General features: G+C 47.1%; 13 protein-coding genes and 1 non-coding gene across 14 annotated transcripts; 5 read left to right on the forward strand and 9 right to left on the reverse strand.

The window, feature by feature from the left end:
• Positions 1 to 77: 77 nt before the first annotated feature.
• Positions 78 to 1,844, reverse strand: LY89DRAFT_635400 (uncharacterized protein). The gene has a single exon (XM_018211443.1). The coding sequence runs from the start codon at positions 1,646 to 1,648 to the stop codon at positions 284 to 286; it is 1,365 nt and encodes a 454-aa protein (XP_018077541.1). The 5' UTR covers positions 1,649 to 1,844; the 3' UTR covers positions 78 to 283.
• A 358-nt stretch (positions 1,845 to 2,202) lies between these two features.
• Positions 2,203 to 2,303, reverse strand: LY89DRAFT_t10. Its single transcript has one exon. It is a non-coding gene; the product is annotated as a tRNA-Leu (tRNA).
• An 867-nt stretch (positions 2,304 to 3,170) lies between these two features.
• LY89DRAFT_663651 (uncharacterized protein) lies at positions 3,171 to 4,363 on the forward strand (the record flags this gene model as incomplete). The annotated part of the gene is made up of 2 exons (XM_018212719.1): positions 3,171 to 3,541; positions 3,622 to 4,363. 2 exons carry the CDS (start codon positions 3,171 to 3,173, stop codon positions 4,361 to 4,363), a joined length of 1,113 nt encoding a protein of 370 aa, XP_018077542.1.
• A 754-nt stretch (positions 4,364 to 5,117) lies between these two features.
• On the reverse strand, positions 5,118 to 9,327 carry LY89DRAFT_170547 (GDPD-domain-containing protein). The gene is made up of 4 exons (XM_018205566.1): positions 8,863 to 9,327; positions 8,655 to 8,773; positions 5,438 to 8,601; positions 5,118 to 5,388 (listed from the first exon to the last, which is right to left on the reverse strand). Exons 1-4 carry the CDS (start codon positions 8,877 to 8,879, stop codon positions 5,224 to 5,226), a joined length of 3,465 nt encoding a protein of 1,154 aa, XP_018077543.1. The 5' UTR covers positions 8,880 to 9,327; the 3' UTR covers positions 5,118 to 5,223.
• Positions 9,328 to 10,034: 707 nt separating this feature from the next.
• LY89DRAFT_754922 (DBR1-domain-containing protein) lies at positions 10,035 to 11,933 on the reverse strand (the record flags this gene model as incomplete). The annotated part of the gene is made up of 3 exons (XM_018221336.1): positions 10,035 to 11,679; positions 11,725 to 11,826; positions 11,880 to 11,933. The coding sequence occupies 3 exons, from the start codon at positions 11,931 to 11,933 to the stop codon at positions 10,126 to 10,128; spliced, it is 1,710 nt and encodes a 569-aa protein (XP_018077544.1). The 3' UTR covers positions 10,035 to 10,125.
• Positions 11,934 to 11,967: 34 nt separating this feature from the next.
• LY89DRAFT_679986 (uncharacterized protein) lies at positions 11,968 to 12,856 on the forward strand (the record flags this gene model as incomplete). The annotated part of the gene is made up of 1 exon (XM_018213985.1): positions 11,968 to 12,856. A coding segment is annotated over exon 1 (494 nt), but the record flags the coding sequence as incomplete, so codon positions are not given.
• Positions 12,688 to 15,848, reverse strand: LY89DRAFT_170555 (uncharacterized protein). Its single transcript, XM_018205567.1, has 6 exons — positions 15,597 to 15,848; positions 15,096 to 15,532; positions 14,834 to 14,995; positions 14,632 to 14,691; positions 13,210 to 14,557; positions 12,688 to 13,162 (listed from the first exon to the last, which is right to left on the reverse strand). The coding sequence occupies exons 1-6, from the start codon at positions 15,617 to 15,619 to the stop codon at positions 12,997 to 12,999; spliced, it is 2,196 nt and encodes a 731-aa protein (XP_018077546.1). The 5' UTR covers positions 15,620 to 15,848; the 3' UTR covers positions 12,688 to 12,996.
• Positions 15,849 to 16,162: 314 nt separating this feature from the next.
• LY89DRAFT_574374 (uncharacterized protein) lies at positions 16,163 to 16,902 on the reverse strand (the record flags this gene model as incomplete). The annotated part of the gene is made up of 2 exons (XM_018208740.1): positions 16,163 to 16,801; positions 16,855 to 16,902. 2 exons carry the CDS (start codon positions 16,900 to 16,902, stop codon positions 16,163 to 16,165), a joined length of 687 nt encoding a protein of 228 aa, XP_018077547.1.
• A 571-nt stretch (positions 16,903 to 17,473) lies between these two features.
• LY89DRAFT_727965 (HSP20-like chaperone) lies at positions 17,474 to 18,297 on the forward strand (the record flags this gene model as incomplete). Its single annotated transcript, XM_018219215.1, has 3 exons — positions 17,474 to 17,498; positions 17,639 to 18,013; positions 18,065 to 18,297. The coding sequence occupies 3 exons, from the start codon at positions 17,474 to 17,476 to the stop codon at positions 18,295 to 18,297; spliced, it is 633 nt and encodes a 210-aa protein (XP_018077548.1).
• A 310-nt stretch (positions 18,298 to 18,607) lies between these two features.
• On the forward strand, positions 18,608 to 19,343 carry LY89DRAFT_170525 (uncharacterized protein). The gene is made up of 2 exons (XM_018205565.1): positions 18,608 to 19,213; positions 19,267 to 19,343. The coding sequence occupies exon 1, from the start codon at positions 18,749 to 18,751 to the stop codon at positions 19,172 to 19,174; it is 426 nt and encodes a 141-aa protein (XP_018077549.1). The 5' UTR covers positions 18,608 to 18,748; the 3' UTR covers positions 19,175 to 19,213; positions 19,267 to 19,343.
• Positions 19,344 to 19,917: 574 nt separating this feature from the next.
• Positions 19,918 to 20,751, reverse strand: LY89DRAFT_679990 (uncharacterized protein). Its single transcript, XM_018213986.1, has 3 exons — positions 20,478 to 20,751; positions 20,285 to 20,424; positions 19,918 to 20,207 (listed from the first exon to the last, which is right to left on the reverse strand). Exons 1-3 carry the CDS (start codon positions 20,700 to 20,702, stop codon positions 20,099 to 20,101), a joined length of 474 nt encoding a protein of 157 aa, XP_018077550.1. The 5' UTR covers positions 20,703 to 20,751; the 3' UTR covers positions 19,918 to 20,098.
• Positions 20,752 to 21,350: 599 nt separating this feature from the next.
• Positions 21,351 to 22,587, forward strand: LY89DRAFT_170654 (uncharacterized protein). Its single transcript, XM_018205568.1, has 2 exons — positions 21,351 to 22,011; positions 22,311 to 22,587. The coding sequence occupies exons 1-2, from the start codon at positions 21,600 to 21,602 to the stop codon at positions 22,475 to 22,477; spliced, it is 579 nt and encodes a 192-aa protein (XP_018077551.1). The 5' UTR covers positions 21,351 to 21,599; the 3' UTR covers positions 22,478 to 22,587.
• Positions 22,588 to 23,501: 914 nt separating this feature from the next.
• On the reverse strand, positions 23,502 to 24,209 carry LY89DRAFT_754934 (uncharacterized protein). Its single transcript, XM_018221337.1, has 2 exons — positions 23,665 to 24,209; positions 23,502 to 23,632 (listed from the first exon to the last, which is right to left on the reverse strand). Coding segments are annotated over exons 1-2 (387 nt in total). The 5' UTR covers positions 24,050 to 24,209; the 3' UTR covers positions 23,502 to 23,630.
• A 233-nt stretch (positions 24,210 to 24,442) lies between these two features.
• On the reverse strand, positions 24,443 to 25,368 carry LY89DRAFT_727968 (uncharacterized protein; the record flags this gene model as incomplete). Its single annotated transcript, XM_018219216.1, has 2 exons — positions 24,443 to 25,014; positions 25,101 to 25,368. The coding sequence occupies 2 exons, from the start codon at positions 25,366 to 25,368 to the stop codon at positions 24,443 to 24,445; spliced, it is 840 nt and encodes a 279-aa protein (XP_018077553.1).
• Positions 25,369 to 26,436: the final 1,068 nt, after the last annotated feature.

The following is a 26,436-nucleotide window of genomic DNA, read 5'->3' on the forward strand; positions in this document are numbered from 1 at the left end:
GTGGGATGGGATGAGATGCCCACAGGCTGGCTCGCCCTCAGGCTCAGCAACACAGGCTAATATTGTACTGCCAAAGTCCGACAACGACTGAGTGATTTATTATCTTTTTTGTTTGGCAACCTGCACCAGCTGCAGGAAGCCGCGCCTCGATTATTTCTGCATTGTAATTGCTAAATCGAGTGCGCCCGCTTGATTAATCTAAGTCCAACCCAATAGGTAGGAGCCATATTACACCTTACACAATCAATTCACATGCCATGCCATGTTCATGTTCCATGCCTAATCACCGGCGGCCTTTCCCTCTGCCACGACCACCTCGCCCTGCGCCACCGCCTCTCTTTGACCCAGAATTACCACCTGCGTCAAATCGCTCGTACATGCGTTCATCGCCAAAAGCAACCTCCCCTAATCGCAAATAGCTAATGACGCCCTGGTCAATTACCGCCAACACAACATTGCGCCAACCATTCTTTAACCGTTGGTACACCTTGCCTTGGCCCTCAAATTCACTGCCTTTTGGGGGAGCCCAAGGGGTGCTTTCCAACAGAGAGCTGATTTGCCCAAGGGAGGGAACACAAGTCGACCGCGCATCAGTAATAGCAACCCGGAAGTCTGGAAGCCCAGGGTTGCTTTTGGCGAATGTGGGGAGTCTACTAGGCTTCCATAATAGGAACACGACCCGATAAGGATCATTTGGTATTGGTGCAGGAGCTGAAGGATTCGGGTTAGGCTTGTGTCTAGGAATGACTGCGATTTGACGATAAATCGAGTTGTATGACCTGTACATTCCTGGCTTGACCAACGGTCCATATTGAGAGTGTTGGATCTCCTTTTCTGCAAAGAATTTCCCAAATAGCCAAGAGAAAGCGCTTGTTGGTTCAGAAATTAATTCCACTTGATGGCTTTGTGGCTTCCCAGGTTGTGTGACATCCCAATCAGAAGCTCTGAGTATAGCATAGCCCATCCGCTTGAGATGTGCGTAGACAGTGTATCTTTCCAGGCTAACTTTGCCTCTCTCGCCATCTTGACCGATCAACATAGAGAATGCAGCTTGTAAACTCATAGGAAAGCCTTCATCTACCTCGTCCTGTGTGTCAACCTTCTCCTTCATGTCTGTATTATCCTCGTCAGGAACAACGCTCGTGTAGGAGGATCGAGAAGGCCACCAGAGATCCAGATTCCCTCGCTCAACCAGGTAGAGCGCCTCTTCTGGCAATAGCCATATTCCAGGATCCCTCTTGCCTGTATTCGTCTTGCCCATTGTTTTGAAGTGTGGCCCTTTGTCTGACTCTACGAGGATGACATGGTCGTCATCTAAGCCTTGTCTCCAATCCTCTCGAATAACCTCATCTCTGGGTAAGCCCTCCTCCCCGTAATAGAATGCGCGATTGTATTGTTTCGATGTGTGGACCCGTGTATAGCTCAGTGCATCATGCATAGCCTGCCTGCTAGCTGACAGTATGCCATCTTGGTGTTTCGTGCCATGTGGTTCGAAATCCTTCTCTCCGCGTTTAGGTAGCTGGCCGCCAGACTTTGCTGTCAAAGCTGCAAGAAAGCGAAAGTCTTGGAATTCGTCACCTAACTCGGTCTCGTCGTTTGCTGTTGGTTGAGATGACCTTAAAGCTGCGTCTTCGTCGACATCGGCCATCGTCAAATTCGTGAGGTTTCTTTGGTGCTGGCATCATGAACAGTGCTTTTCCTATTTCTGACTCTTGTCAGCCGAAATCTTAGCGCGGCCCAGCCTTGTAGATCGGGCTTAGCAGTCCGCATAACCAATCAGAAGACTTTCTTTGGGACATCACCCAAAGATGTTCATATACACTAATAAGCAATTTTTCGGAAATGGGTCAAGTTCTCGGAGTAAATAGTTTGAATGAAGACAAAAGCGGGAGTAATTGATGGCGCGGGAGTAATTAGAGTCACGGGATCTTGGGAGTATTTAATAGCTGGGCAAAAACCACCTACTCGGAAGTTAAATTCCTACTAGGAGACTACTTCGGGAACATATTAAAGCACAGAAATGCTTATTCCGCTTCTTATCACATGTTACTTGTCAATTGTGGGCGTACTAATACCTAGGTATACAGTTTTCCTTTTGGTTTGTTTTATCTCGTGAGAAAGCTCAGGGGTAAAAACTATGGAAAAATGAAAAAAAAAATTGGAGACTATTTTATTCAGCAAAAAATATCTACAAAAAGCGCATGACGACTGGGGGATTCGAACCCCCGCCACGAATGACTGCGGATTCAAGGTTATCTTTCGATGGCCTAAACACAGCGCCTTAACCACTCGGCCAAGTCGTCCCACATCATGTTCATTTTCTCCTTATTTTGCCCTTTACTCCCTTATTCTGGCCGCTCGCCAAACTTAAGCCCCCAGTACAAAACCAGTTAGGCTGCAAGTGCTCCTAACAAATGATGCCGAATTGACACCGAGCATCCTCGATCCTTCAAGTCCATCTTCCACATCGAATCCTGCTTGTAAAAAGCTAGAAGAACTTTATAATTGCCCTCGATTGTCATCGTTGATACCACCGTGGTGTATTGTCGCGTCATCATCCTTTTCAGAAACGCTTTAAATATCGGCATATATAAACCTACTTTCCACTTCTCCCAGGAAGGTCGAAATTAGCGATTGTTCGGATTTATTCTTAGATTAATAGACAATATGTAAGTTTAATACTAATAGAGCATAGAAAGAGAGAGATATTTTACTTTTTGTTTGCACCTAGAGATTTCTCGTAGATATTGAATTCTTTTTTACTTCCAGACAATTCACGTCTGCATGTTCACAGCGGTCCAAAAGTCTTTGGCTCAACACACAAGATTTCTAAATTCTAGACCTTATAAGATTAACAACGTATTCCCAGGAGGTTTCCAGAAGTTTTTGGTACACTGTCTAAGGGTTCTTAGTTCTAGACCCTATAAAGTGGACAAAATATTTCCAAGATTGTGTACCATGTTCTCAATCAGCCAGGTAACGGCTACAGCTATTCGGATTGGAGTTTCCTTGTCTGTAACGATGCCAGATCGAAATCGCGTCCCCACTCCGGGTTTTCTCAAAAAAAGGAGCGTTTTCCCCCGAAAAGAATCGAAGATGTTCCAGCATCCGAGTGGATTAGTCCAGAAGAAGTAGTCAAACTTGCCAGAATTAGCACATCAAAGGATGGGATGGACGCAGGACTTTTACGGCACTACGCAGCGCCTTATGCTTACAATTATCGCGGCAACCTCTATCGACAATGGTGGCGCTTCTTGAATTCAAAAGATCAGGAGGGGAATCCGGTTCTCTCTGATCTCGACATTCGACGTGTTGCAAGCAAATACACAACAAATTGGAATCCCACAGGCAAAATCAGAATTCGAAGTGCAGACCGACAGGCATTCGTCGACAATGCTATAGCCGCCGCGCCAGACGATATTCTTGCACACAAGAAAGATCGACGAGTTGCACTTCCCGATGGATCTAATTGCAAATACGGCTGTGTTTTCTGCTGGAGAAGATTCCCCAGAAAAGACAACAGGGATGCACATGAGAGAAGGTGTGCATCGAAGAGCGATCAAGAGAGATCTCGCTTGTGGCACCCCCACGATTTCGACCATCTTTATGAGGTGATCAAAGCGCATATCAAGAAGGTCTAAATCCGGAAGCTATCTGCAACCTTCTCCAGGAAACACATGGTCTTACTGCGTCACCATGGACCTTGGAGTCCCGCATAGAAACTTGGAGGCTGCGCCAGAAGGTCGACCTCGGTCCTTACTTCAGCGAGATCAAAGGTGCATATGAGCAAGGTGTAATTCCATCGGAGATTCGAAAGCCCATATACAATAAGTGTAAAGCAATGATCAGTGCTAAGGTTTTGAACGAGCACATGCAGCAGTGGGGACTTCACGTGAGAGCGCCACAAGCAAAGCCGGAAAGGATCGAGTCCCGGACTGGAGAGGTTGAGATTGTTCAGGCTACAGCCATGAGAAAGGAGGTTGTAAAGCTGGGCGTCGAAGAACCCGATATTTCACTTTTGAAGACATTGGTCGATACGGGGTCCAGCGACTTGCGAAAGCGAAAGTTTGAGGGTCAAGCCGTCAACGCAGTTGCACAGATAGGAGAGATTTCAGCTATCACTTCGGCGGGGGAGAAGAAGGCATGGTCAGGCGGAATATTATCTTGTACAGACCCGGACGACATTGAACAAGATAACGATGGCGCTTGGGCTGGATGGACAGGATTCCCCCCTCGGCTCCAGCAACTCACACCACTCCTGAATGGATTGAGGCACGGGCTGATCTCTTCCGCTATCAAGAACGGCGCTGGCGTCTATCTGAAACGACGAAACGAGCAGAACAGCTCAGGTACCACATTCTGAGGAATGGCAGCAGATCTTGGATTGCTCTCCAACCTGGACGAAGATCCCAAGACCAGAGCCTCGCTTTGGAGAAGCCATTCAGTCTCCAAATACTAGAAGACAAATGCAGAAGCCGCCTATCCGAGACCAAGCTTGAACGTGTTTTGATTGAAGGCATCGACAGGCTGATAAGTTGGGCGCTGTGTTTAGGTGTGCTGAAAGGCAACTTAAAGCGATCCGCAGTGAGAAAGTAGGTTTTCCATGACCGGGATTGAGTAATTAATACTAATTTAATTTAGTCGCGAGGGTTCGAATCCCTCAGCCCTCATTGGTTATAACTGTAACTCATTTTTTCTTTTTCACTATTACCTTTGACATAGTCTTTTCCTGTCTTTTGCTCTTGGGTACGTAACTGCCTACCTAGGTAGGAAGGGATTGATGGTTTGGTGGAACATCGCTCGAGTCAGCCGAGAAAATGCCGCCTTCTCCTATCCTTTTGGCCTCATCATAAAATACAGTTTCCCTGCTATGATCATATGTTAATTTGCGACACTTATGGAGACATGATGCTTCAGTTTGAGAGGGAGTGCACAACCAGATATTATGAAGATGGGAAAGTCGGTCATAGTCTGGGCAGTTGTCTTCAATTAGCCCAAAAATCAAAATCATAAACCCTCTATAGCGAAGCAAAATAGCAACACATCACAACCAAGGTTGATGCTTGCTCCATAAAAGAGTGCTCTGTGGTGCACGACTTTGTTCGACTCCCTGAAATGCCCAAGAAATTTCCTCCAATCATTATTGCAATGAACACTCTTTACTTTTCCTTCCTTCTGCATGCTCTAATTGTTGTTTGAAAGAGAAAGAGATTCGTGATAGACTTAGACGACGACTGGGCCGTTGACGCCATTGACACCGTTATCCAACTTCTCGGATGGCCATGAAGCAACAGGCTCGGGGGTCTTCGCAGCATTCTTGGTCAGACCGTTTCGGATCTTGAGGACGCTGTCAACGATGACCGCATCGATGCCTTCCTTGACTTGTTGCTAGTTTGAATTAGCAATGTTATTTGTAAGGATTTCAAGGGAGATTTACCTGAACCGTGATGGGATCGTTGTTCAAAGTACCATAGCTGACACAAACCAAGCCACTCTCCTTTACAACTCTAACCAATCTTGGACTGTTGCAAAGTGGTTCAGCAGCACTGACTATACCAAGCAAGTTCCAACGACTAGCGAACCGAATAGCCTCCTGCAAGCTACTCGCTCGAATGTCGCCAACAGGGCTCACACCAGCGTCTGTCAAGAACAGGACTGGAATGCTAGGCTGTTTGAAGCTTAAAAGCAGACAGATATCAGGATTGAAACTGCTGAAGATGATCTTCCTATTCTTACCAAGATCATAGACCTTTGTGAGAACAGTATCGACGAAGCTGTTAAGTTCCACAGCATATGTATCCATGTCATGCTCTTCGGACTCGTGCAACATGGGATACTTCATCTCGATATTGAAACCCACATCTTCAGGTAGCTTCACGAACATCTCTTCAAGAGTGGTGAAGGGTGCTTGGATAAAGTTTCCTCGAGTGTTAGCTTTGTAGCCTTTCTCCTTGAAGTCACGGGTATGCTTCATTCTCTCAGCCATATCAAGTTCAGGCATCATAGGACCAAGTGACAATGAACGTTGACGATCGGCACCACGGACAACGCGGAATTGAGGGTTCTCTTTTGGTGGCGATGGAGGTCGTGATACTCTAGGTGTAGTGTCGTTAACGTGAAGAAATTGCTCCAGTGTAAGAGTATGGACAGGAGCATCAATTCCAGTTTCGCTGACCAAGAAATCATGGTAGATAACAGGCACAAGATCTTTAGTGAGCTGAACATCGAATTCGACATAGTTTGCACCAAGATTGGAAGCCGTTAGGAAGGACTGAATAGTGTTCTCGCCCAATTGGAGAGATCTGTTAGATACAGCATTCTTACCGAGACCTCTATGTCCAATAACCATGGTAGATGACATCTTCTTCCAATATGTCTGGTTCTTGGTGATACTCATATTGGGATGAGAGAAAGGAGTGATGATGAGGAAGTTGAAATTGACAATGCCGATGACCTCGAGATTTGTGCTCATGATTGGCACACTGACGTCTCCTTGTAGGTTCATGCGCTTAAGTCCAATTGCTTGCTTGATGCTGGACAGAATAGCAACTCCTCGGCCGACTTTGTGCTCTTGGCTGCCAGAATACGTAGGGACAATATCGAAATAAAGCTTCACTTTGCTCGCGTCAATGGCGGTAAACACCATTGGCTCAGTGGAGATATTGTCTTGCACAGGAAGGTCGATGATTGTGGGTTCGCCCTGAGCACCACTTGCACTGACGATCACAGATAGAGCTGTGTCTAGTTGGGTGGAGTGCGCCTCTTCAATGGGAATTCGATCCAACTTGACAGCTGGAATATCCTTTCGCATGTCCATTGATCCCAAGCTGACAAGCACCATGCTTTCCTTGGTAAGATAGCGATGACCGAATGTCTTAACCGACTCGATGGATCGCACATTATTGGTTTGAGAGCGAGATGCCTCCATGGAGGTCATTCTCGGAGGAGATGAAGATGCCGTACTTACAGAGCTTTCCGAGTCTGGCTCATCAGGAGTTTCTTGTGCAAGTCGTTCAGCGATAGCCATATGGCCTCTCAAAGCAGCATGCTCTCTGCCTGTCCAACCAGATGCATCCAGCTTCCTCAGATCAGAACCTGCTGCGACGAGAAGTTCAACAATGGACAGATGCCCGTCCACACAGGCAACATGCAGAGGTGTCCAGGAGAAAGTCTTTTCAGTCAGCTCGAAATCGGCCTTCTGATCTGGTGTGCCCTCGAGAAGTATCTTAGCACAATCTGCATGTCCAAATCTTGCAGCTACGTGCAGAGCTGTCTCTCCAGTCTCGTCTTGCCAATTGATGTCAACACCAGCATCCACAAGAAGTTTGACAATCCTGGTAAAGTTCGACTTCGTGGCGAGAGCAAGAACAGCACTTGATTTTGAGATGTCTTTTCGCATTGCGACCTTTCTGTCGTTAGGTCCTTGCCAGTTCTCGCCATTCAAAAGAGCTTGAGTAGTCAATGGATGTCCTCCAATCACACTGAGATGCAATGGAGCAAGGCCTTCTCTGTCCTGCCACTCCTGTGCGTCGATACCGTGTGATACATCGAATTGACCCCATTGCTGCATATATTTCATGACCAGTTCGCATATCACAACGAAGCCAAACTGAGCAGCATAGTGTAGTGGATATCGTCCATAGCTGTCTCTAGTCTTGAGAGCGATGCGCTGACTAGGCTCTAAGTGATCGAGGACATAGGTCAGAAGCTTGACAGACTCATCACTCAAGCTCAGCAAATTGCTCTCTTTGAGATTACTGGTAGCAGGGCCAAGAGGAGGTGATGCTGCAGGAGTAAGATATCGAGTCTCGTCTGCATCCACAGGCAAAAGAGCTATGCTTGTTTGCTCTCCGGTGATGGCTGATTTCGCTCGTCCGATAGAGATAACGAGGCGATGTAAGCAATTGCGCTCATTGATGTCATCGGCCTCGTCCAACGACTTGATCCGCTTTAAGAGATAAGCTATAGTTCGCTTGGACTTGCAAGAAATGGATCTTTGCAAGAGATTGACGAAGAGCTTCTGCATTGCTGGTTCTTCAGGGTCGAAGTTTGCCTCTGCTAAAGTCTCTTGGAGTATGGGTACGTCATCGTTCCTGATAGCTTGGTCCACGGTATCGAGGAGACCATTGGGTAAGTCGAGAATAGATCGAGAGGACACACGCTTGATAGAGTGTGCTGAATGTACCGATTGAGCATCATCCTTCGACTTAGTCTCTCCCAGAACTGACAACCAGTCGTTGATAGTCTTCATAGCCGTAGTCAGAGCGGCATTTGTGGCGAACGGCCTGGGGTCCACCTTCGAAGCTAGATATCGTTGTTGTGTGCAGACATTCTCCACTTTCTTGTCCAATTTCTTTGTGATCTTGACAAAGCCTCTGCGATTGACTTCGCCAAACCACTGCAGCTTTCTAAGCTGACCCCTAAGCTCCAAAAGCGCATCGATAAGCTCGTCGATTTCATTCCTGTCCAAAGCTTCCAAGGCTTGTTTTGATGTACCGTAACGATCTTGGAGTAGCTTCAATCTTCGAGAAGCATCTGCGAACTTTTTGTTGTAGAAGTCGTCGACGTCTTCGAGATTCCTATCAAGGGAGAAGAAGAACTCTGCCACAGCTTGATTAGCTATTGCCATACGTATGAGATTTTGAATGTATTACCAGCAAGATCAGCATCTTGACCAGCCTTGACTGTAGCAACAGCCGCTTTGATAAGCTTCTTCAATCCCTTATAGTTGATATATGCGGATGACCATTCTGGTACTTGATTGCGAGGCAGACTATAATAGCAGATTAGTCGATACTCAATAGCAGGAGGGAAGAAGAATAGGCATGATAGAACAGCAATGGGTAGGATAGGCTAGCTTACTTGCGTCCAAACTTCATGGTGGGCGGGTTTCGATAAACCTCGAACCAGACCAGTAACTCTTCCGGAGTTTCAGATATGATAGAGCAGCATCAAAGCTGCAGAAAAGTGTGCAAAGAAGTCGACTTCGCAGCGAATAGCGCAAGAGCAGCACAATCCCAAAGAGGTTATCGACAAGGAAACGAAATACAGCTGCGTTGGTCGAATAAGAGGCAGTCCGAGGAAGCCATTCAGTCCAGATTGCGATTCGAGTGTTTCGGTTGCGGATTCGAAGGGTTGGAGGGGTAGCGAGGTGAATGCAAGTCGCAATTGCTCTGTCTCGTAATCAATTACGGTAAAAATAGTCGGTTGGGGTATTTTATGAGTTGTGACATGAGCTCAGGTTGTCGAAAGAATATGAAGCGTGGAAGCAGCGCAAGATCTTATTCGCTCCAGAAAAATTCTGCCAATGATGCGTTCGGTTCGCCCCTGGACTAGAGCCACAAACCTCACCAAAACCTGTTGGACTCTGGATATTTGGCAACAAAGGTGACCGGAAAATAATAATTACCTCTGGATGGGTAAAAATGTCTCTGGCAAATATATAATGGGAAATTTGAGTGATTTTTCGACGTTGCAGGCCTGTCAAGTCTTTTGGTATGGGTACACCGCCTTTGATGCGATGAATCGCGGCTGGATCAGCAGGCACGCAGTGGAAGTCGCTACCTTGCTAAAGGGAGGGATTGTCCGGGGAAAGTTGAGACATTGGATCCATAGTCACTCGGTCTGGTGATATGGAACGGAAATTTGATTCATAGAGCAAGATCTCGAAAATTGGTCATGCAGGACAAAAAGGATTGTTCCTTTCCCTTAAGAGGTCAATGGTTCATGATAACGGCGTATCCGACGCATGTGACATCACTTCAAGGTACCTATATCTGTGAGTTTATCAGCCTTCGCGGTCGAGACAGAATACAGCGCCAAATTGACCACTAGGGAGCTCGAATTTGCATCCGGCGATGTGTCGTCTGCTTCATTACCATTTTGAGCTGCATCTCGGCCCCTCTCAAGGATTGTGCGGGACGCTGTGATCCTGCAGCCCATGCTTGTACTCCCAAAGAGGCATGGGAACAACTATCAAGCGACACAAGCCGGACGTTTGTGTTTCTCTCGGGCGTGAATCGGAGCGATGAAGGTTCATAGTAAGTGCTGCTTGCAAAGCTGTCATCGTGGGCCACGATGCTGTGGGTATCTTCCAAATCCATACGAAAAACGACTCTGGTCCTCTTACCAAACTCGTCCTCTCCCACCTCTGCCCCGGCCGCGACCTCTTCCCCGGCCACCGCCACGACCTCCACCTCCTCTTCCTCCCCTGCCAAACCCACCATTCCGTCGTTCTTCTGCAGGAGGGGGTCCATTCCTCATCCGCTCATCCCGTTCCTCTTGAGTCGCGGTGAACTTGTTCTCGATTCCTATCAGATCACAAAATTGTTGCATCTGTGGATTGTCGTATTCAACTGGTCCTTCTTGGACAATTTCAGGTGAGCCTACGACAAAGGGAGGAGCCGTGAGCACGAAATTTTCCGGAATCTCTAATTTTCCAGCCTTCACAACGTTCTCATTGACCCATTCCAATTCTTTCTCGATTCGAGGAAGGTAATGAGCCTCACCAGGATCATGTGGTGGCTTGGCATTCTTATCTCCAAGGACTATATCAAGAGCAAAGACTCTGGTTATAGCTAACCATTCGGGATCATACTCGAACTTAGCCTTCTGTCTAGTAGTTGAGCCTTCTGGAGCCGTCAGTGTCAAATGAGGTTGTACTTCAAGGAGCTGAAGAAACTTGCGGCCAGGTAAGCATTTATCCAGAGCAAGAAATCTGACAACTTTGTTAGGTATTGTTGCCGGTATTGGCTGGCCAGGCTGTGCCCGAGCCGTTGGAGGTGGTGGTCGTGCAAAGGCTGCAGGTAGTTGAGCACGAACGTCTGTAGGGACGGCTGAGGATTCCGTATCTATAACAACGTCATCATCGTCGTCGTCCAGCATGATCTCGTCCGTGTTTGTCGAAGCCACACCCCCTTTGGTTGGTGGTGGTTTCTCTGCATCGTCATCCAGATCCAGATCAATTTCATCTGAATTGTGTGTGGGTGCTGTTCCATTCATTACCCCCGAGCTGCCTCCATTGGTAGTCTCCGGCTTTGCTGTAGCTGGCGTGCTTTCAAAAGAACCATCTTTCGGTGCCGGCGCTCCATCATAAGTCTTAATAGCAGGGAATTTGCAATGCATATGGGCTGCAAACCAATATGGAGGTCTCAGACGATCCATGACATGTGCTGCTGCCACGCTACCCAGAGTGCCGTCCTTCGACTCTTGTTCGAAATCCGGTTTCCACCTGTACAAAGCTTTCTCGTTGCCGTGACGTTCAATAGCTCTGGGCCAGTCATGGCTGATACCAATGTCGACTTGTGTCTTTAGCTGAAGTAGTTTCCTAGTGTCGATTTCTCGAATGTGATATATTGACTTGATGTCATCTTGGCTGTATGGCAATCGTTCGTGATGTGGTTTGTTGAAGTTATATCCTTTCCAGATGCCGGACATGCCAGCAATACGGACACCTCCCACTCGCACAACATTGGCAGCTCCCATGTAGTAGATATTAGGTGCAACCCATCCACCGTAGTATAACTCCCAGAGATGACTGCTAGCTTCATGGTTGCCTCCGACAAAGATGGTCAGGTAAGGAGCTTTCGTGGTTCCAGCGTAGTATGCGTGAAAGTCTCCAATCTCTCGGTATTTGACGGGGCATGACATTACAGTCAGATCAGAAGCATTTCGGACTGCCTATTCCTATTAGCAGAGTCCAACTATACGGGGTGAAGTATGTACCTGGAAATCCCCGCCAATAATGAGGAGATCAACTCCATCCCAGGCACGAGCTTCACAGGCTTTGTCCACAGCAGCGTATATCGCATTGAGTGTGCCATGACCCTAATTACAAGTCAAAACACGTTCAGGCATAGCGATGGTTGGATGCTACTCACACAGCCCTCCACGGCAATCCGTAAGCCCTGTACTTCTTGCAATGCGGGGTTCATGGTCGCGATTTCAATTGCGAAAACGAAGAACAGCAAATAAACGTTGCAGAATCACATCTTATTCTGCTTTCTGCCTGCGGTTCCAATCTCTGACGCGGTTTGGGACGATTCGGTATTTAGGATGGTGGTATGTCCAGTCTTGGAACAGCCTTCCCGTCGCAAGTCACAAAAAATATCTCGACAATCGCTTCGGCATTTTTTAACCTCTTTCATATTTTCTACGCCTCCACACAACGCGTACTCACGACATGTCATCACAAGCTCCGGATTCGAAATCGAGGTCATGGCATCTCCGGAATTGTCGGCGCATCTGCGATATCTGAATGAATCCGCACATCTACTTGCGACTGCAGCCCCAGAGACATCCAGACATTTGATGTCGCGACATAATGCTCTGCTGTTCGCCAATCAAATCGAGGTTGAAGGTACACAAAGGAAGTCTGCATGCGGGGCTTGTGGAGCTTTAGTTGTACCAGGCTGGGAGGGGACGTTAGAGAGTCATATTGAACGATCGAAAGTCTCGAAGAAAAGGAAGCCGGTGGAGCGTACCGTGCAGAAGAGAGCTATGGTCTATGAATGTGGAATTTGTGGAAAAAAGACTTGGGAGACCGTTAAAGCACCACCGGCAGTCAAGAGACAATCATTGACATCGGTGGTCTCACAGCCAGCAGATCATATAGGAGTTTCAGCAAGTCCAGCTGTAGCTACCTCATCCACAAACTCAAGTAGTAAGAAACGGGCAAAGACACGGAAAGGTGGGCTGGCTGCTATATTGGCTCAGAAGAAGACAGCGGATACTTCTGGTTCTGGATTTGATCTGATGGACTTCATGAAAAAGGCCTGAATCAAGCCCAGTATTAGTTTCAGACATCATTATATTCATTTACTCAATGGCTCGAAGATTACTATACAATTAAGAACTCCATAGTAAACATTCCGTATACGACGTTACCCTCGACAATATCATCAAATACCTTTTCTACAACGAACATGTCCCAGAAGGCTGGGACATCTATAAACGCCAACGCTCCTTCCCAATCGCGACAAACCAGGTGCTACTTGCTCAAATGGTAAAGCTTGGCTCCCCCTGCTCCTTTAGGCAATTCCAAGAGATGACTAGCCTATTGTCCTGTTGGCGTAACATGCCTGGCTCAAAGTCCTGTACCAGCTTGATCTTTCCTTCGTTCCGATATACAGAATACTTGTGGCCATCATACTCATAACCCTCCCTAACTAAGTTAGTATCTGCTATGAGGCAAAGAGTAATGCAACTTACTTAACCAGCTCACCCTCGACTTTGATAGCAGGGAACTGAACAATTCGAAAATGATCAAACTTCATGTGAGTAAAGTCGCCCTTACCCGCAACGCTAGCATGTGCCTTCTCTAAGTACATTCCGCCGTTAGGTTGGTCATCAGGAATCTTGTGGAAGCTCCTGCTGAACGTGGTTTCGCTGTCAATTCGTAGCCGGTACGGATCCTTGTACACAGCAATCTCAGCGTCCTTTTGCTTGATCTTGGCAGTGTAATCTGCCTTGAGTCTAGCAATAGCTCCGTTGGTGCTTTCTTTATTGGAAACCATAAGAGCCTTCTTCTTCAGAGCGGCTTCTTGCTTGTCAACTTGTTCCGCTCGTCTTCGATTTGACTCTTCCTTCTTGCTGAGCTCTTGCTCCTGGTTTTTGATGGCTCGCTCCCTCAATTCGAGTGCTTTTTCCTTCTCGGCTTGGGCACTCTCCTTCTGTTCGATTGCTGCATCTCGCTTGTCGAGTTGATTCTTGCGCTCCAATAAAGATTCACGAGACTTTTCGACCTGCTTGTCTTGTTTGGCCCGGTCGTTCACAAGCTGTTCATCGCGCTTGTCCATAGAGGTTTTCAACGACTGGAGGCGATTCTCCTCTTTAACCAGGGCGGCTGCCTTTTCGTCTAACTCTCGCTTCCTGACACGGTCATTCTCTTCTAAAGTCTTCCCAAGTGCGTTAAGACGCTTCTTCTCAGCAAGTACCTCCTTTCGATCAAGCCCAAGTTTCTCCTGGACTTCAAGGACATTCTGACGCTGCATTAGGGATTGTTCGAGCAGCACAAGTCGCTCCTTCTCTCTTGTGAGGTCTATGTGATGCTCTTGCAGCGCGCCTTCCCGTTTAAGGACTTCGTTTTTAAGCAATTTCCCTGTTTGCTCGAAGTTCTGCAAAGCGTCGAACAATCCATCGTCTTCCTCTTGCCCAAGAATGGCTTGGCTAGACAGTGTATAGTTAGAGTGGAGATCGTCATACTCGTCTTGCAAGCGTGGGCTGCAAGAGGGTTGGTGTTCTCTCGAGAATGTCCCGCCAAGTTCCGGACTTTCGGCATGATTGATGAGTCGTTTGAAGATGTATTCTTTCGTTTCTTTTGGGGTACCTTGTCCATATTCAGGCAGGAACTTAACGTCGTCGAAATCGACTGCCTTCTTGGGAAGCACAAGCTTCTTGTTGTCCTCTTCGTGAATTCGGAAGTGAATAACGCCATTGCTTAAAAAAGCATAAACAGATAGGCCATGTCGACGATGTGTACCAACACGATAGTCGCGAATAGGTCTAGTTCCATAGCTCTCCTCAGTAATGTGATTTACGGCACGGCCTTCATGAGTTGCTGCTCAATCACCCAGTTAGCGCCGCACAAGAGGAGATCTGGGACGTAGATCAAAGGTAGATGAACAAACTTACCAGTGAGATACTCAAGCAGTAAGTTTCTCTTTGTCTCGTAGGTAGCTTTATTGAGGTCACCTATTTCGAGAATGGCATTAGCGTACCTTACATCATTCGGGGGTGAGGAGCATAGCAGCATGGTTCAAGGCCGACATCTCGTCTTGAAGATTATGCCACAGAAGGAGATACTCAAGAAAACAGGTATCAATGGAAGGCATACCCTTGTAATATTTAGCGATTGCATTTTTGATCTTGACATCGCGGTACGCCACGTTCGGTGCATCCTGATGAGTATCGCAAGGAAACTCATTGGGCCATGCTTGTGCTACTACTTCTTCCGGTGTCAAGGATTTGGGGGCTCTGATAATGAGATCACCTCTGCCTATGATATAATGTCAACAAACTTACTCCGAAAGCTTTGGCACTCCGATTCGCTCCATTGTCCTCAATATCATGGGACGCCTGTTCTGGACAGTACTCACTATTGATATTTGCCTCAATTTGTACGTCGTGCCAATTGATATGATGGCCAACGTGAATGCCAAAGTTCATGCCAGAGTCGAGCATCCACTTGTCAGGTTGTTCGCTATCTCCATATAGTTGGTCCGCCTTCCGGGCTTGCTTCTTTGTTAGAGGTTCACGTTGAAGGTTTTTCTTCTCGTCACTATTTGTGAGCTTGCGGTCGACCTGAGATCTCTTTCGAGGAGTCGACATCGAAGCAGATACAGACCGATAGACTGTTTCTCTAGTCGTGCTTTCCTGTTCCGGCGTATGAATGCCACCGCGACCTCTGTTTATTGCAAGTGACTGTGCTCTCGCTGTTCTAGGAAGGGGTGACCCGAAGGTCATGGCTTGGGTTTGACGAGCGCGAGGTGGTGTGGCATAATCTCTCGGAACTGTTGAGACTTTGGAAGAGATCCTGGGATCATTGTAAGTATAGGCGCACCTCATAGGAGCTGCAGGAGAACCCTGGAAGAACTGACCTCTTATTTCTTGATTCGGACATCTTGCGGTGCGTTGTCTCCAGCTGCGCTTCAGAACACACGGCGGCAAGGTGAAAAAAACAGATAAAACTTGAAGATTGACCGAAATCAGCGTGAAGGAAAAATTCAGCAACCAGTTCAAGATTTGCTACAAATGGAGATTGGTGAATGAGCTGCGAAAGAAAGGTGATCGGTGTTGAGCGAAGGCTTGGTGGAGGCTGGAGGTTGACGGTTGTTGTCGAGAGATCGAGCTAAATATGCCTCTGACGAAAGTCAGGACCTATCCCCTTCAACTTCGACTACTCGATTTCGACTAGGCGGCGTGTGCCAGTATGTGATAAGGAGAACTCAACACAAATTCCTTATCTTGGAGTACGGACGAGTTCAAAGATGGTAGCAAAGACTTAAAGCTTTTCCATACGTCACTCAACGATATACTCAATCAAAGGGGAATCTAAATGCATTCAAAAGCTCCGCGAGCCGCTTACTTTCTTGCAATACCAACCAGAAACGCCTTGATATAGTCAATCCTTACCAAACTCCTATACAATGAATATCGAAGGGTCTTAGCTCTTCAGTGCTTCCAGACGTCCACGCATCTGATCTAGCATGGCCTCGGCATCTTCCTCGTCCTCATCTTCTGCTACAGGCTCTTGTTGCACCGGTGTAGGCGTTGTAGGCGTTGCTCCAACCTTCGACATCTTGTCTGATAAAATTTCCCCAAGCACCTTGTCCACCTCAGACTCTGCTTCCTCATCTTCCTCCTCTAACTCATCTGGAAGACTATCTCCAACCATCTCCTCGATGATACCGGCCTTGACAAGCTCTTGACTCAATTCCCGCATGGTTCCGGTCAATTCTGGTAACCTTACTAGGCTATTGACGTCCTTCATGATCCCGACGCTCGATCGAATACTACCCTCAATCTTCCGCACCGCGAACGCCTCTGTAACCTGCATCGATACACTATTGAGTTGCGCCTTCGACGTGACAAGTCTGTTATGTTGTCTCCTCGTCCGTACAAGCTCCCGAGCGAAGATCCGGATATCCTTCTCGGCCTGCTTGGCTTGGGCGGGATTCCGCTGTGCCCGACGATTGGTTTGGATGATGAGGGTTCGTGCCTTGTTCTCTGCCAGCTTCATGTTCGCGATATCACGGTCGAGCTTCCGTGTATTCTGACGTATAAGCTGGTTGCACTTCCTAACCTGAACATATTAATTTAGTTGTGCTGCCTTGAGCGCGGGGCTGTGATACTGACTTGTGTCTGCGGATCTGGCTTCACGAACATTGCTTTGAGGGTCTCCATCCTGTACTGTGAATTCGCAGAGACAGTGCTCTGCATCAGAGTCCGGATCGTGGTCCGTCAGGAATATTGGTTGATGAGATGTTTGCTCGAGTTGTGGTTGAATGTCTCGTAGGTAGGTTTCAAGGCGCTTGTTCTTGACTCTCGACTAATTGTTCCTCTGACGTTGGACTCAGGCCCGCGAGCCGCAAAACGTGGGGCACGAAGACATTGACTTGGAAGCCTCTGTGCAAATGCCATACAACTAACTAATAATTTATTGAATATCACGAACAGTCCTGATCCCCAATGTCTTAGACAATCACTGGTTTGTCTCACTTCGAATTCCATGCGTTGCAAGGTTGTTTTGACCGCCTTCCCTTCGGCGCTTCTTCTATGTTCCTAAACTTTCCAGACTTTCCAGCCTTGTTTCCCTCGCCGCATTCATTCTGCAGCTCCTCCCGCGCACACACTTACTTCTCTTCCATCCGACCCCAAACAACAAATTCACCATTCCGCCAACCTACCTTCTCCCCACATCTGAATTGATATTCTTTCCTTGCCGACTCTTGATCCTCCATCACCAGTATCAATCATGTCTTCGGCCGCGACTCCTGAAGGTAAGCTTCAACTCCACTCTGTGCGGAAGCTATTTCAGCTCCCAAGGCTTCAGCCTATCGCTGGAGAAGCAAACCAGCCACCAATGCCTACGCAAGACACTTCTACATTGCAGCAGAGAAGTAGCTAATATTTGTGACAGTTCTCTGGGCTCAACGATCTAGCAAGACGGAAGCAGCCAAGAACTTCATCTACCTGACCATCTCCGTACCTGACGTCCAACCCGCCAACCTAAAGCTTCAGCTCAAGCCCCAAGGACTTACCTTCTCTGGCCACTCGGACTCCCTGAAGAGAGATTATCATGTCGAGCTTGAGTTCTACGCCGAGATTGACGAGAAGGAGAGCAAGATCAACCACACTGCCAAGAATGTCGAGATGGTTCTGCGGAAGAAGGAGTTGAAGGAGGAGTTCTGGCCAAGACTTCTGAAGGACGCAAAGAAGGTCCACTTCCTGAAGACCGATTTCGACAAGTGGGTTGATGAGGATGAGCAAAATGAGGCTCCAGAGGACGATTTGGGTAAGTGAGGATAATCACGGAACGTGAACAACAGCTGATACTGAGTGGCAGGAGGAATGGGTGGAATGGGCGGCATGCCGGGTATGGGTGACATGAGCTCAATGATGGGCGGTGGTGGTGACTTTGGTGGCATCGACTTCTCTAAACTGGGCGGTGGAGCTGATGCTGGTGACGAGGAAGGTGAGGAGGAAGATGATGACGACGACGATGAGATGCCAGAGCTCGAGGACGAGGAGAAGGAGGGCGAGGCATCTTCTTCCAAGCCTAAGATTGAGGAGCTTTAGATTTTCGCTGGACTTAACACAGGCGCAGACAAGATGGAGGCTCCTTGGTACAGTTCTTTCAAGCGTCTCAAGATGGCCACACGGGTCTCGTCGTTGCAGCTCATCAATTGATGGCTCGGATCTCCTTTGATTTTGCATGGGGGTGTTGAATACCTTTGCCAAAACCATTAAAAGCAATACTCGACGTCTCCAATTGTTTCCGTGCGTCTTTTTGATTCTTTGTCCTTTACGCGTCACTGTGCCTCGTCTGAAATAGAACTTGTAATGCTGATCTTACTTGCATCGTTATGCCCGTACTACCTGTCCATTCACTGATGTTCGCATTTTTCTGCGTTGCTATTCACCATCCTTCCTGCCATGCTGGGAATCTCCAAGGTCTAGTTTCCCTCCTTCCAAATTGTTCTACCACAATCAAAATCCACACAACACTATAATCGAGAACACATCAAATATGAAGATGTCAACATCCTTGGAAAGAGTCAGCGCTCTCCTCACCAGAGCAATGTCTCTGTCAAATGCGCACATTGTCACAAGAACAGTTCCATCGCACGCAACGGGTTCAAGTTCAATTTCAGTACCAAACCACACTGCCGCAAAGAACACAGCCACGGATGCTGCGAACTTCTCCCGTCTCGGCGCATGTCTTACAGCCTTACCTGTCGACGAAAAGTACATACTACCCAACCTACTCGCATGTCCAATTACACGTCACGTGTCGATGATCCATCCATCACATCTCAAGACTTCGAACAACGCCAAAGCCGAAGTTGAAGCCGAAGCTCAACGCAAGATGCGGAGGGAAGTTCATCTTCGCTGGTACAGAGGAGTGTCCGAAATACGATACGACCAATGTACGACTGCGGCAAAAGCTGATTAATGATATCGCCTATCATGATGGTCAGATTTTTGATTGGAGGTGAGCTACGAGCTATCGGGACTGAGTAGTTGAAAGAGGCTAATACGTTGTAGGGCTGACGGAAGGCTTCGGGATTTGGGATTGGGGGTTTGGAACTTTGCTTACGGATCTGCATTTGCATCACGTGCTTAGAGGATAAGTGCTGGGATGGCGTTAGAGAACGGGCGTATTGGTGAAATGGATGTTGCAGTCTAGCTTGATCCGAGGAGTTGTTATGGAGCTTCTCACTGGCGTCAGTTTTTGAGATGACAATCCTATTCATCAGAGCTTCAAGGTGGAAGCAGCACGAGTGTGGTCAATCAATGAATTCTCAAATGGAAGTTACATCACCCCTTTCATCGCGTGATGTCGAAGTCAAACATAACGCAGCATCCCGGGCTAATCCAGGACTCATTTGTTGCTTCAAAGCCATCCATCAATGTTTGCCAGACCTTGTTTGGTCTCCGCCAGTTTGCCCCGAGCTTCTACGTCCAAGTCATGACGCAATGGCCCAAGGTCTCCCAGATGAAGTATTTCTCATACGGAGATGCCCTACTTCTTGGCTGACCTCGAATTCTCACTACGTTGGTATCTCAGTGACATATTCTTCTTCTAAATGACTCAGGAAATCTACGTGGCCTTGGGGCAGCTTCAGCACTATCCTTCTTTCCACATAGCAATTCCTTGAGATATTTTCCTGCATTCTATTGTGTGTTTCTAGTACCGAAGTGAGCTAAGAGCAAGTGCTTGAACTGAAATTTGGAACAATATTGAAGAGAACTCTAGAGAGCAAATCCATATGTTGGGTTTGGTCTCCATAGTGGGACAAAGGGTTGTTGTGGTGTTCTGCATGTTTTAGGTTCAGCATCTGAGCAGAGCTAGCCCATCTGCGATGAATTCATTGTCTTAATGAAATTCCTTCCCATTGATGTTGCCTTCACCAAGGGTTAAGCCTTTAGCATGTGCCGACTTGTTCCTCTCTTCAAGGAAGCCTTTTGGCAGCTTGTAGCCGTATCTTAACGCAGGATAGTTTAGCTCACGCTCTCAAAACTTGAGCAAACATCAACACACAAGAAGAGTACGACCACTTACCGACAATTATCACATTTACACTCCCCAGGAAAGTGGCTATCACAGCCCCACTCATATCCCCCAGGCAAACCACAACAAGTCCATCTATAGCCTTGTGGCCAATAGTCATAGAAATTCTTGAAATCTCCTTTCATCTCAACCTGTAGTGACTGGTCAGCATATTTCAATTGGGTAGTAATAGAAAAGATGTTACCTCGAACTTTTGTTTGAGGTCTTCGGATTCCTCCTTGAGGCACGCTCCCCAACCCATAGGCTCACCTAATTCGCTGACAGAGTCCCAAGTCACGATCTCGAGATTGCCACGATGCTCCCCTCCATCTTGGCACTTCCTAATCTTGAACGGGATATTTTGCCAGATTGTTGGAAGCTGTGGACTTTGGATCGGAGTGGTGGATTGTGTGGAAGATGCAATAGACATTTTTGTTTACTTAGTTTATCAACCAATGCAGCTATTTCATAAAATCGTCTACTAGACAAATGTTAGATTGAAAAGTTGTTCAAAAGAGATGGAGGGATAGACACCACTTTAAGCAGTTTGGGGTCAGAATGTCGATCATGTTGCCGAGAGCCTCGTTGCATTTACCCCTGACCTATCATATTGAGGTCTTGACCCATTATATGTGAAACTACAATTGGCTAGAAACTGAAAGCTAAAACACCGCCCTTTCGACCTCCTCAATAGGATGCGGAGACGAGGTTGGAATCCACTTGAACTGAATTTGAAGGATGACTTTGATATAGGCTTCTTCAGTAAGGGCAACGATTCTGTATACTGTAGAAATTGGGAAATACATTGTCCAGAAAGTTCGTCAGACAACATGATTTAAGTACTAAGCTGATACTTTGAGAGATGAAGTGGCTTATGGTATGGCCAGAACTTTCCATGATTTTGAGCTTGGCGTAGCCTTGAACTCTGTCTTGTATTCCGATTTTGGATGGGGACTTGTTTACTCGAGCCGTAATCTGTTTTTGAAGATGAACTACAGATTGAGACTAGACTGTTTTGGGAAGACCCACTTAACCTCGATAAGCTCCTCGCCACGACCTTCGCCCTCTCCAACGTCCACACATCTTTACATGCTGATCATCTAACTTTAATGGCTGCATCTCTACCGACTGGAGCACAAATCCGAGCAACTCAGCGTCCGCTTCAAAGCTGCACTTCTTGTCGGAAGCGGAGAGTCAAATGCAACAAAGAGAGTCCCTGTCAAGAATGTCTCGGCCGTGGATTTCATTGCGGTGAAGGTCAAAGGTCAAATTTTGACTAGCAATTAAGTGTCCCAAACCCCTTTGCGATATCGAGACTTTAGTTAACATGGTTGATAGCGCTACAATCTCGTCGTCATTATCGTACGGTGAGCTACTCAAAGAGAATCAGCAGCTGCGATTGCGGTTGAACTCTCAAACAAGAAAGCTTCCTCAAAATCCACTAAAACGTGTCGAGGTGGGTAATGTTACAGGGAGCTTTGAGAAAGATCTTTTCGATGCTGTCAAGCATTCTGCTCGAGTCTCCACTGTGACTGGGGAGAGCATGTCATCTATCCAAGTGTCGATTGTGCTGCAAGACTTCTGTCATACGGCAAGATATGGGTGTCTTGGATCCATTTTGCGCTCCACCATTCTGCCTCGAGTCGGAGTGCGAGTTTTTCTGGCAAAGAGGTCATCCACCCGAGACTACCGATGGGAGCAAATCACTCTGGCTTGCTATATATTTCAGCTATCTGAGCGTAAGTTGTCTCTCTCGCGCTGTGTTTTCCATGACTCAGCAATGATACTATTGCGAGCGCCTAGGTTCTGAGCTGCAGCACGTATGCGGAGTCTACCATCTCATAGAATTCTGCAAGTGCTAGTGTCTCTCTTAACATAGAGCTTGTTCTTTGCACAAGCCATTCTACTTTTTATTGATGAAGAAGAAGCCATAGCCACTCATTTACCATGTGGTGAGTGGGATAATTCGTGTTCAATATCTTTGGCTCACTCCATATAAAAGATGTCAAAATGCCCCTGCTGAAGTGGTATGATGCAGCTCTCTTCTATTTATATCAAGGTGATTTCCTTCGCAATATGGACTTGAAAAGTGTCCAAGCAATTCATACTTGGTATTATGTTCAACAATGTGGAAGATGCGACGTTCCGTACGTCTTTATGGGACTGTGGAATCAGAATCGCAAGAGGCCTGGGCTTAGATTCTGATAGTCAAAATATGGGAGAGACTGTCGTTGATCGCGAGGTGCAAAGGCAACTTTGGTGGACATTCGTCCTGTGCGAGGGCTTCCTATTCTAGTGAGGGCTCCATATGTCTACGAATCTGATTTTGAGGTTGAGCTTCCGGCACAACTTACAGACGAGCAGCTTCTAGTCCAGTCACAGCCTTGGAACGCTAGAGCTCGACCGATTCAGTATCATATCGCAATGATTCAGATTTCAACTATTTATCGCCGATTTCGATGTGCTCTCAGATCATGCGCCACAACACCAGATGAAGTATCCGCCCTGGTTTTGAGCTCCGATGAGTTGCCAGATCATCTCAAAGGCGAGCATAATGATCCAATACCAAGTCGTGACGAATTGACAGTGAGTCTTGGATTGCATTGCAGAGGACAATCCTCCGCGAGTCCTATTGTATTATCTCATCGTGATCAACCGAATTCTTCAAGATCAATGGGTGCAAGACCCGGACGCCTTTGCTCGAACCAGATCTATCTGCATGGAATCTGCACGAGGAATGATTGCTCTCGTCAGAAATTATGCAGGCTCTATCGTCCGCCACCGACCCTGGTATGTCTTCACGTCCTTCACACTTCATGTCTGTACTAACCTCTCAAGGGCAACTTCATTACATCCATTCTCTGCTGCAATCATCCTTGCTGTGGAAGCACGTTTTCACCCTAATGACGCCGAAGACAACTACTTTGACGACATTCAATTTTGCGTTTGATCTGCTACGGAATATTTCAGAGCGAAGTATTGTTGCGGGCAAGGCAGTTGAAATTCTAGAGGCTCAACTCTTGCATACATGAAAAATGGTTACATGATACCCAGAGTAAGATGGCGGCAGCTAGAATGGGCTCAGTAAGCCTCAGCACCAGCCAAGCGCAGATCCGGCTCTTCGAATGGCCTGTTCCTCTCATGGGGCCCTTGTCGGAGTTTCTTCTCAGTGTTTTCGAAGATGTTCGTGCGGCCAATGTGTTTAGCAGATATTAGTGTATATGTCGATGAGATTGCGCAGATAATAATGACTTACCGTTCCTTTCCTCTCTAGGAAAAGTTTGGCCTTGTTCTTGAAGTCTTCAACGGTCGCGAAAGATGCTGGCGTGTAGCAAGCGTCCATGTTACGAGACAGGAGTCCTTCTGTATCTTGTCCTAAAGTGGGAACTCACATATCAAAGCAAGCAAGTTCTGGCTTCTTGGTCGGACATTATAGTGGACTGTCCTCGAGTCCCACAATATCAAGTCGCCTGGCTCAGCGCACACTTTCATGACCTTACACCCTTTCTCCTCAAACCACTGTGTCTCAGACTCTTCAAACCCAATCCAATCGTCGGGCCCCCAAGTTTTACGTCCGGTCACATCATGAGCCCTGAAGAACTCTTCGCATAAGGCATGCGAGCCTTTCATCACAACAAGGCCGCCGTCTTCTGGTCCGTTTGGTGCGAAGTTCAAGATTCCTTGTACACACTGAAGCCCAGTGCGGTGAGGGGACTGGTCAATGTGAGGCCAGGGCTGACCTGGAGCTCTGGTGGAAGAAGGAAGGGTGAGACTCATTCCGCCAAACGAAACAAGTAGTTAGTCGGTGCCCTAGAGCTTTTCAAAGGCCTTGATCACACCTGGCCCCTATATTCATCAATACTAATATGGCGTTGGAATAACGAAGCGTGGACTTACTGGCGTGCCTCCTAGACGAAACGGCCGTGCTGGATTGATTAGCCATGGTACATTCCACCTCTATCCAACTGTCAAATGATCGGTTTTGGCATCAGCTTTACCTGTTGTGCTGGCCCAAGTCTGATCAACGAATCTGCTCATCCACGTATGCGTGGAACAGTTGCATCTATGGTCAGTCATCATTGCGGCTGCGGGGTAACAAACGTTTGACATGCTTGAAGTTCAATGTTCTCTCGTATGTGGGGGCAATAGTCAATGTCTATTTCTATTTAACTATGAAACATCCATCTGGTCAGCAATTGCGTCTGCCAAAGCTTTGTCTGCTTCCATCTTCTCGTAAGCTAAAGTTGCGTCTTGAAATCTGATTCTGGCTTTCTCATGTCGATCCTTGGCTTCCTTCTTGGTTAGTTCAGCCTCCTCGAACGCGGTCGCCGCACTGATCAACTCCAGTCGCAGAGCTTCTTCCTGGGGATCGTTTCGGGTTATCCCTTTCACACGGTGGCAAACAACTCTGCAGCTCTTCACAATCTTCCCTTCGTCTTTTTCTTCGCCCCTCAACCTTTTCTCATACACAAATTTTGCCTTCTTCCATTCATCCTCCGAGGCCACGCAACGCAGAATTCGAGTTTGTCCACCAATGACGAGAGCGGAAAGGTCTGTGAAAAAGCGTTTCTCGAACATGTTAAAGGCTCGAAGCATCAACTCCTTGTCCGTCTCGGACTCGAACTGTATGGCTCCATTTGTGATAGCATTCTTATCACGGACAAGATATTGTGCTACAACCACGTTATGAAATTGTGCCAGAGCAATGTCAATGTTGGAGACATATGCCACATTACACCGTTCTGCATAGGTCTGTATTTGAAAGATCACATCTTGCCAAGATAGACCACATGGTGTGGCGAGTTCTCCAACGTATTTTTTGTCGAACCTTCCGGAGGTGTTCCAGTGACAGACTTCTTCTCGGTTTCCCAGAGCTTGATCGCCGGGTCCTCTTCTTGCAGTTTCTCCCACACTTCTTGCCATGTGAGATTCTTGATCACTTTCTTGCTCGTTTCGTGCTTGGCTGCTGCATCTATTATTGGTTTGAGGTTCCAAGGGATGTAGTCTCCCCATCGGGACCGAATGTTATCTGCCGTGATCTGTGAGAAAGCCAAGCGTAACTTTTCGTAACAGTGATCAATCTTTGGGTCCGCCATGATTAAAATGTAGGTAAAGACGCACGAGTCTTAAAGTCGAGAAATGCAGTAAGTGTGAAAGTTAGGAAGTGTGGGTTGTATTTGGGAAGTTTATGGTTTCGCGATTTGAATTTAGACTGCCCGTTTGCACGTCACGTCACCGGAAGCTTAAAGCACTTAAGCTTTTCCGGGTGTTTTTAGTGAAGAGTGTCGAACTAAGAACCTTAAACATGATTCCTGAACTAGTGGACCTCCCAATAGCTGCCGGGAAAGTGAGGGTAAAGCCGTGATGCTCAGGTTGATTTTTGCTCTTAGTGATAATAAAGCGCCCTCAGCGCAATCCGCGCGTTTTGCGCATCTCGCGCTGCTTGCGCTTGCAGCGTCAAGATTGCTCTCCATGATGAGTACAATGGCAAGCAACGAATTCTTAGTCTAAGATCGATTTTCAAACATCCTTATATCGTCAAAGATGGCTCGGTGACTAGATGTCCCTCAATCGTCAGTCACTAAACGAATATCGCAGGTACACCGTGAGGAACGACTTTGCCTTCCAGCGAGTTGTAGGCCTATGAATCGTACGAACAGAAACATAACTCTGCTCTTTTAATCTGTTTCGACTCAAGTCCTAGCAGATGCGTGTGATAACTGTTGATTCAAAAGTCCTTGACGCACTGTTGTATTATCCGTCTTCGCCATACTTTAGACTTCAAGGCACTAATAAATCAAGAGACAGCATACTCAATATCCAAGAAACACATGGAACTTCTCAAATCGGCACTCAAATTAGCTCTAACCCCGAGACCTGCGACTTCGCTGGAGACACCACCTATGGGAACAGCTTTATCAACTCCAACCGAGACAGCGCATACTGGAAAATTTGACAGTTGTTGTAAGTGTGGGCACGAAATGGAACAACAATTATGCAAGAGGCATGATCCTGCACATCTCTTCCGCTTCGACTGTTTCGAGGTATCGAAAAGTTCGGGAACTAGGCACCAGGACTGGGACAACAGAAAATCTTTGTCGGACGAGGAAAGTGGTTCCAGAGACGGATAAGGTCGAGGTGTATGGTGAACCGTTGGGAGGAAA

Source organism: Mollisia scopiformis, assembly GCF_001500285.1.
Source record: "Mollisia scopiformis unplaced genomic scaffold LY89scaffold_2, whole genome shotgun sequence".
Lineage (NCBI taxonomy): Eukaryota > Fungi > Ascomycota > Leotiomycetes > Helotiales > Mollisiaceae > Mollisia > Mollisia scopiformis.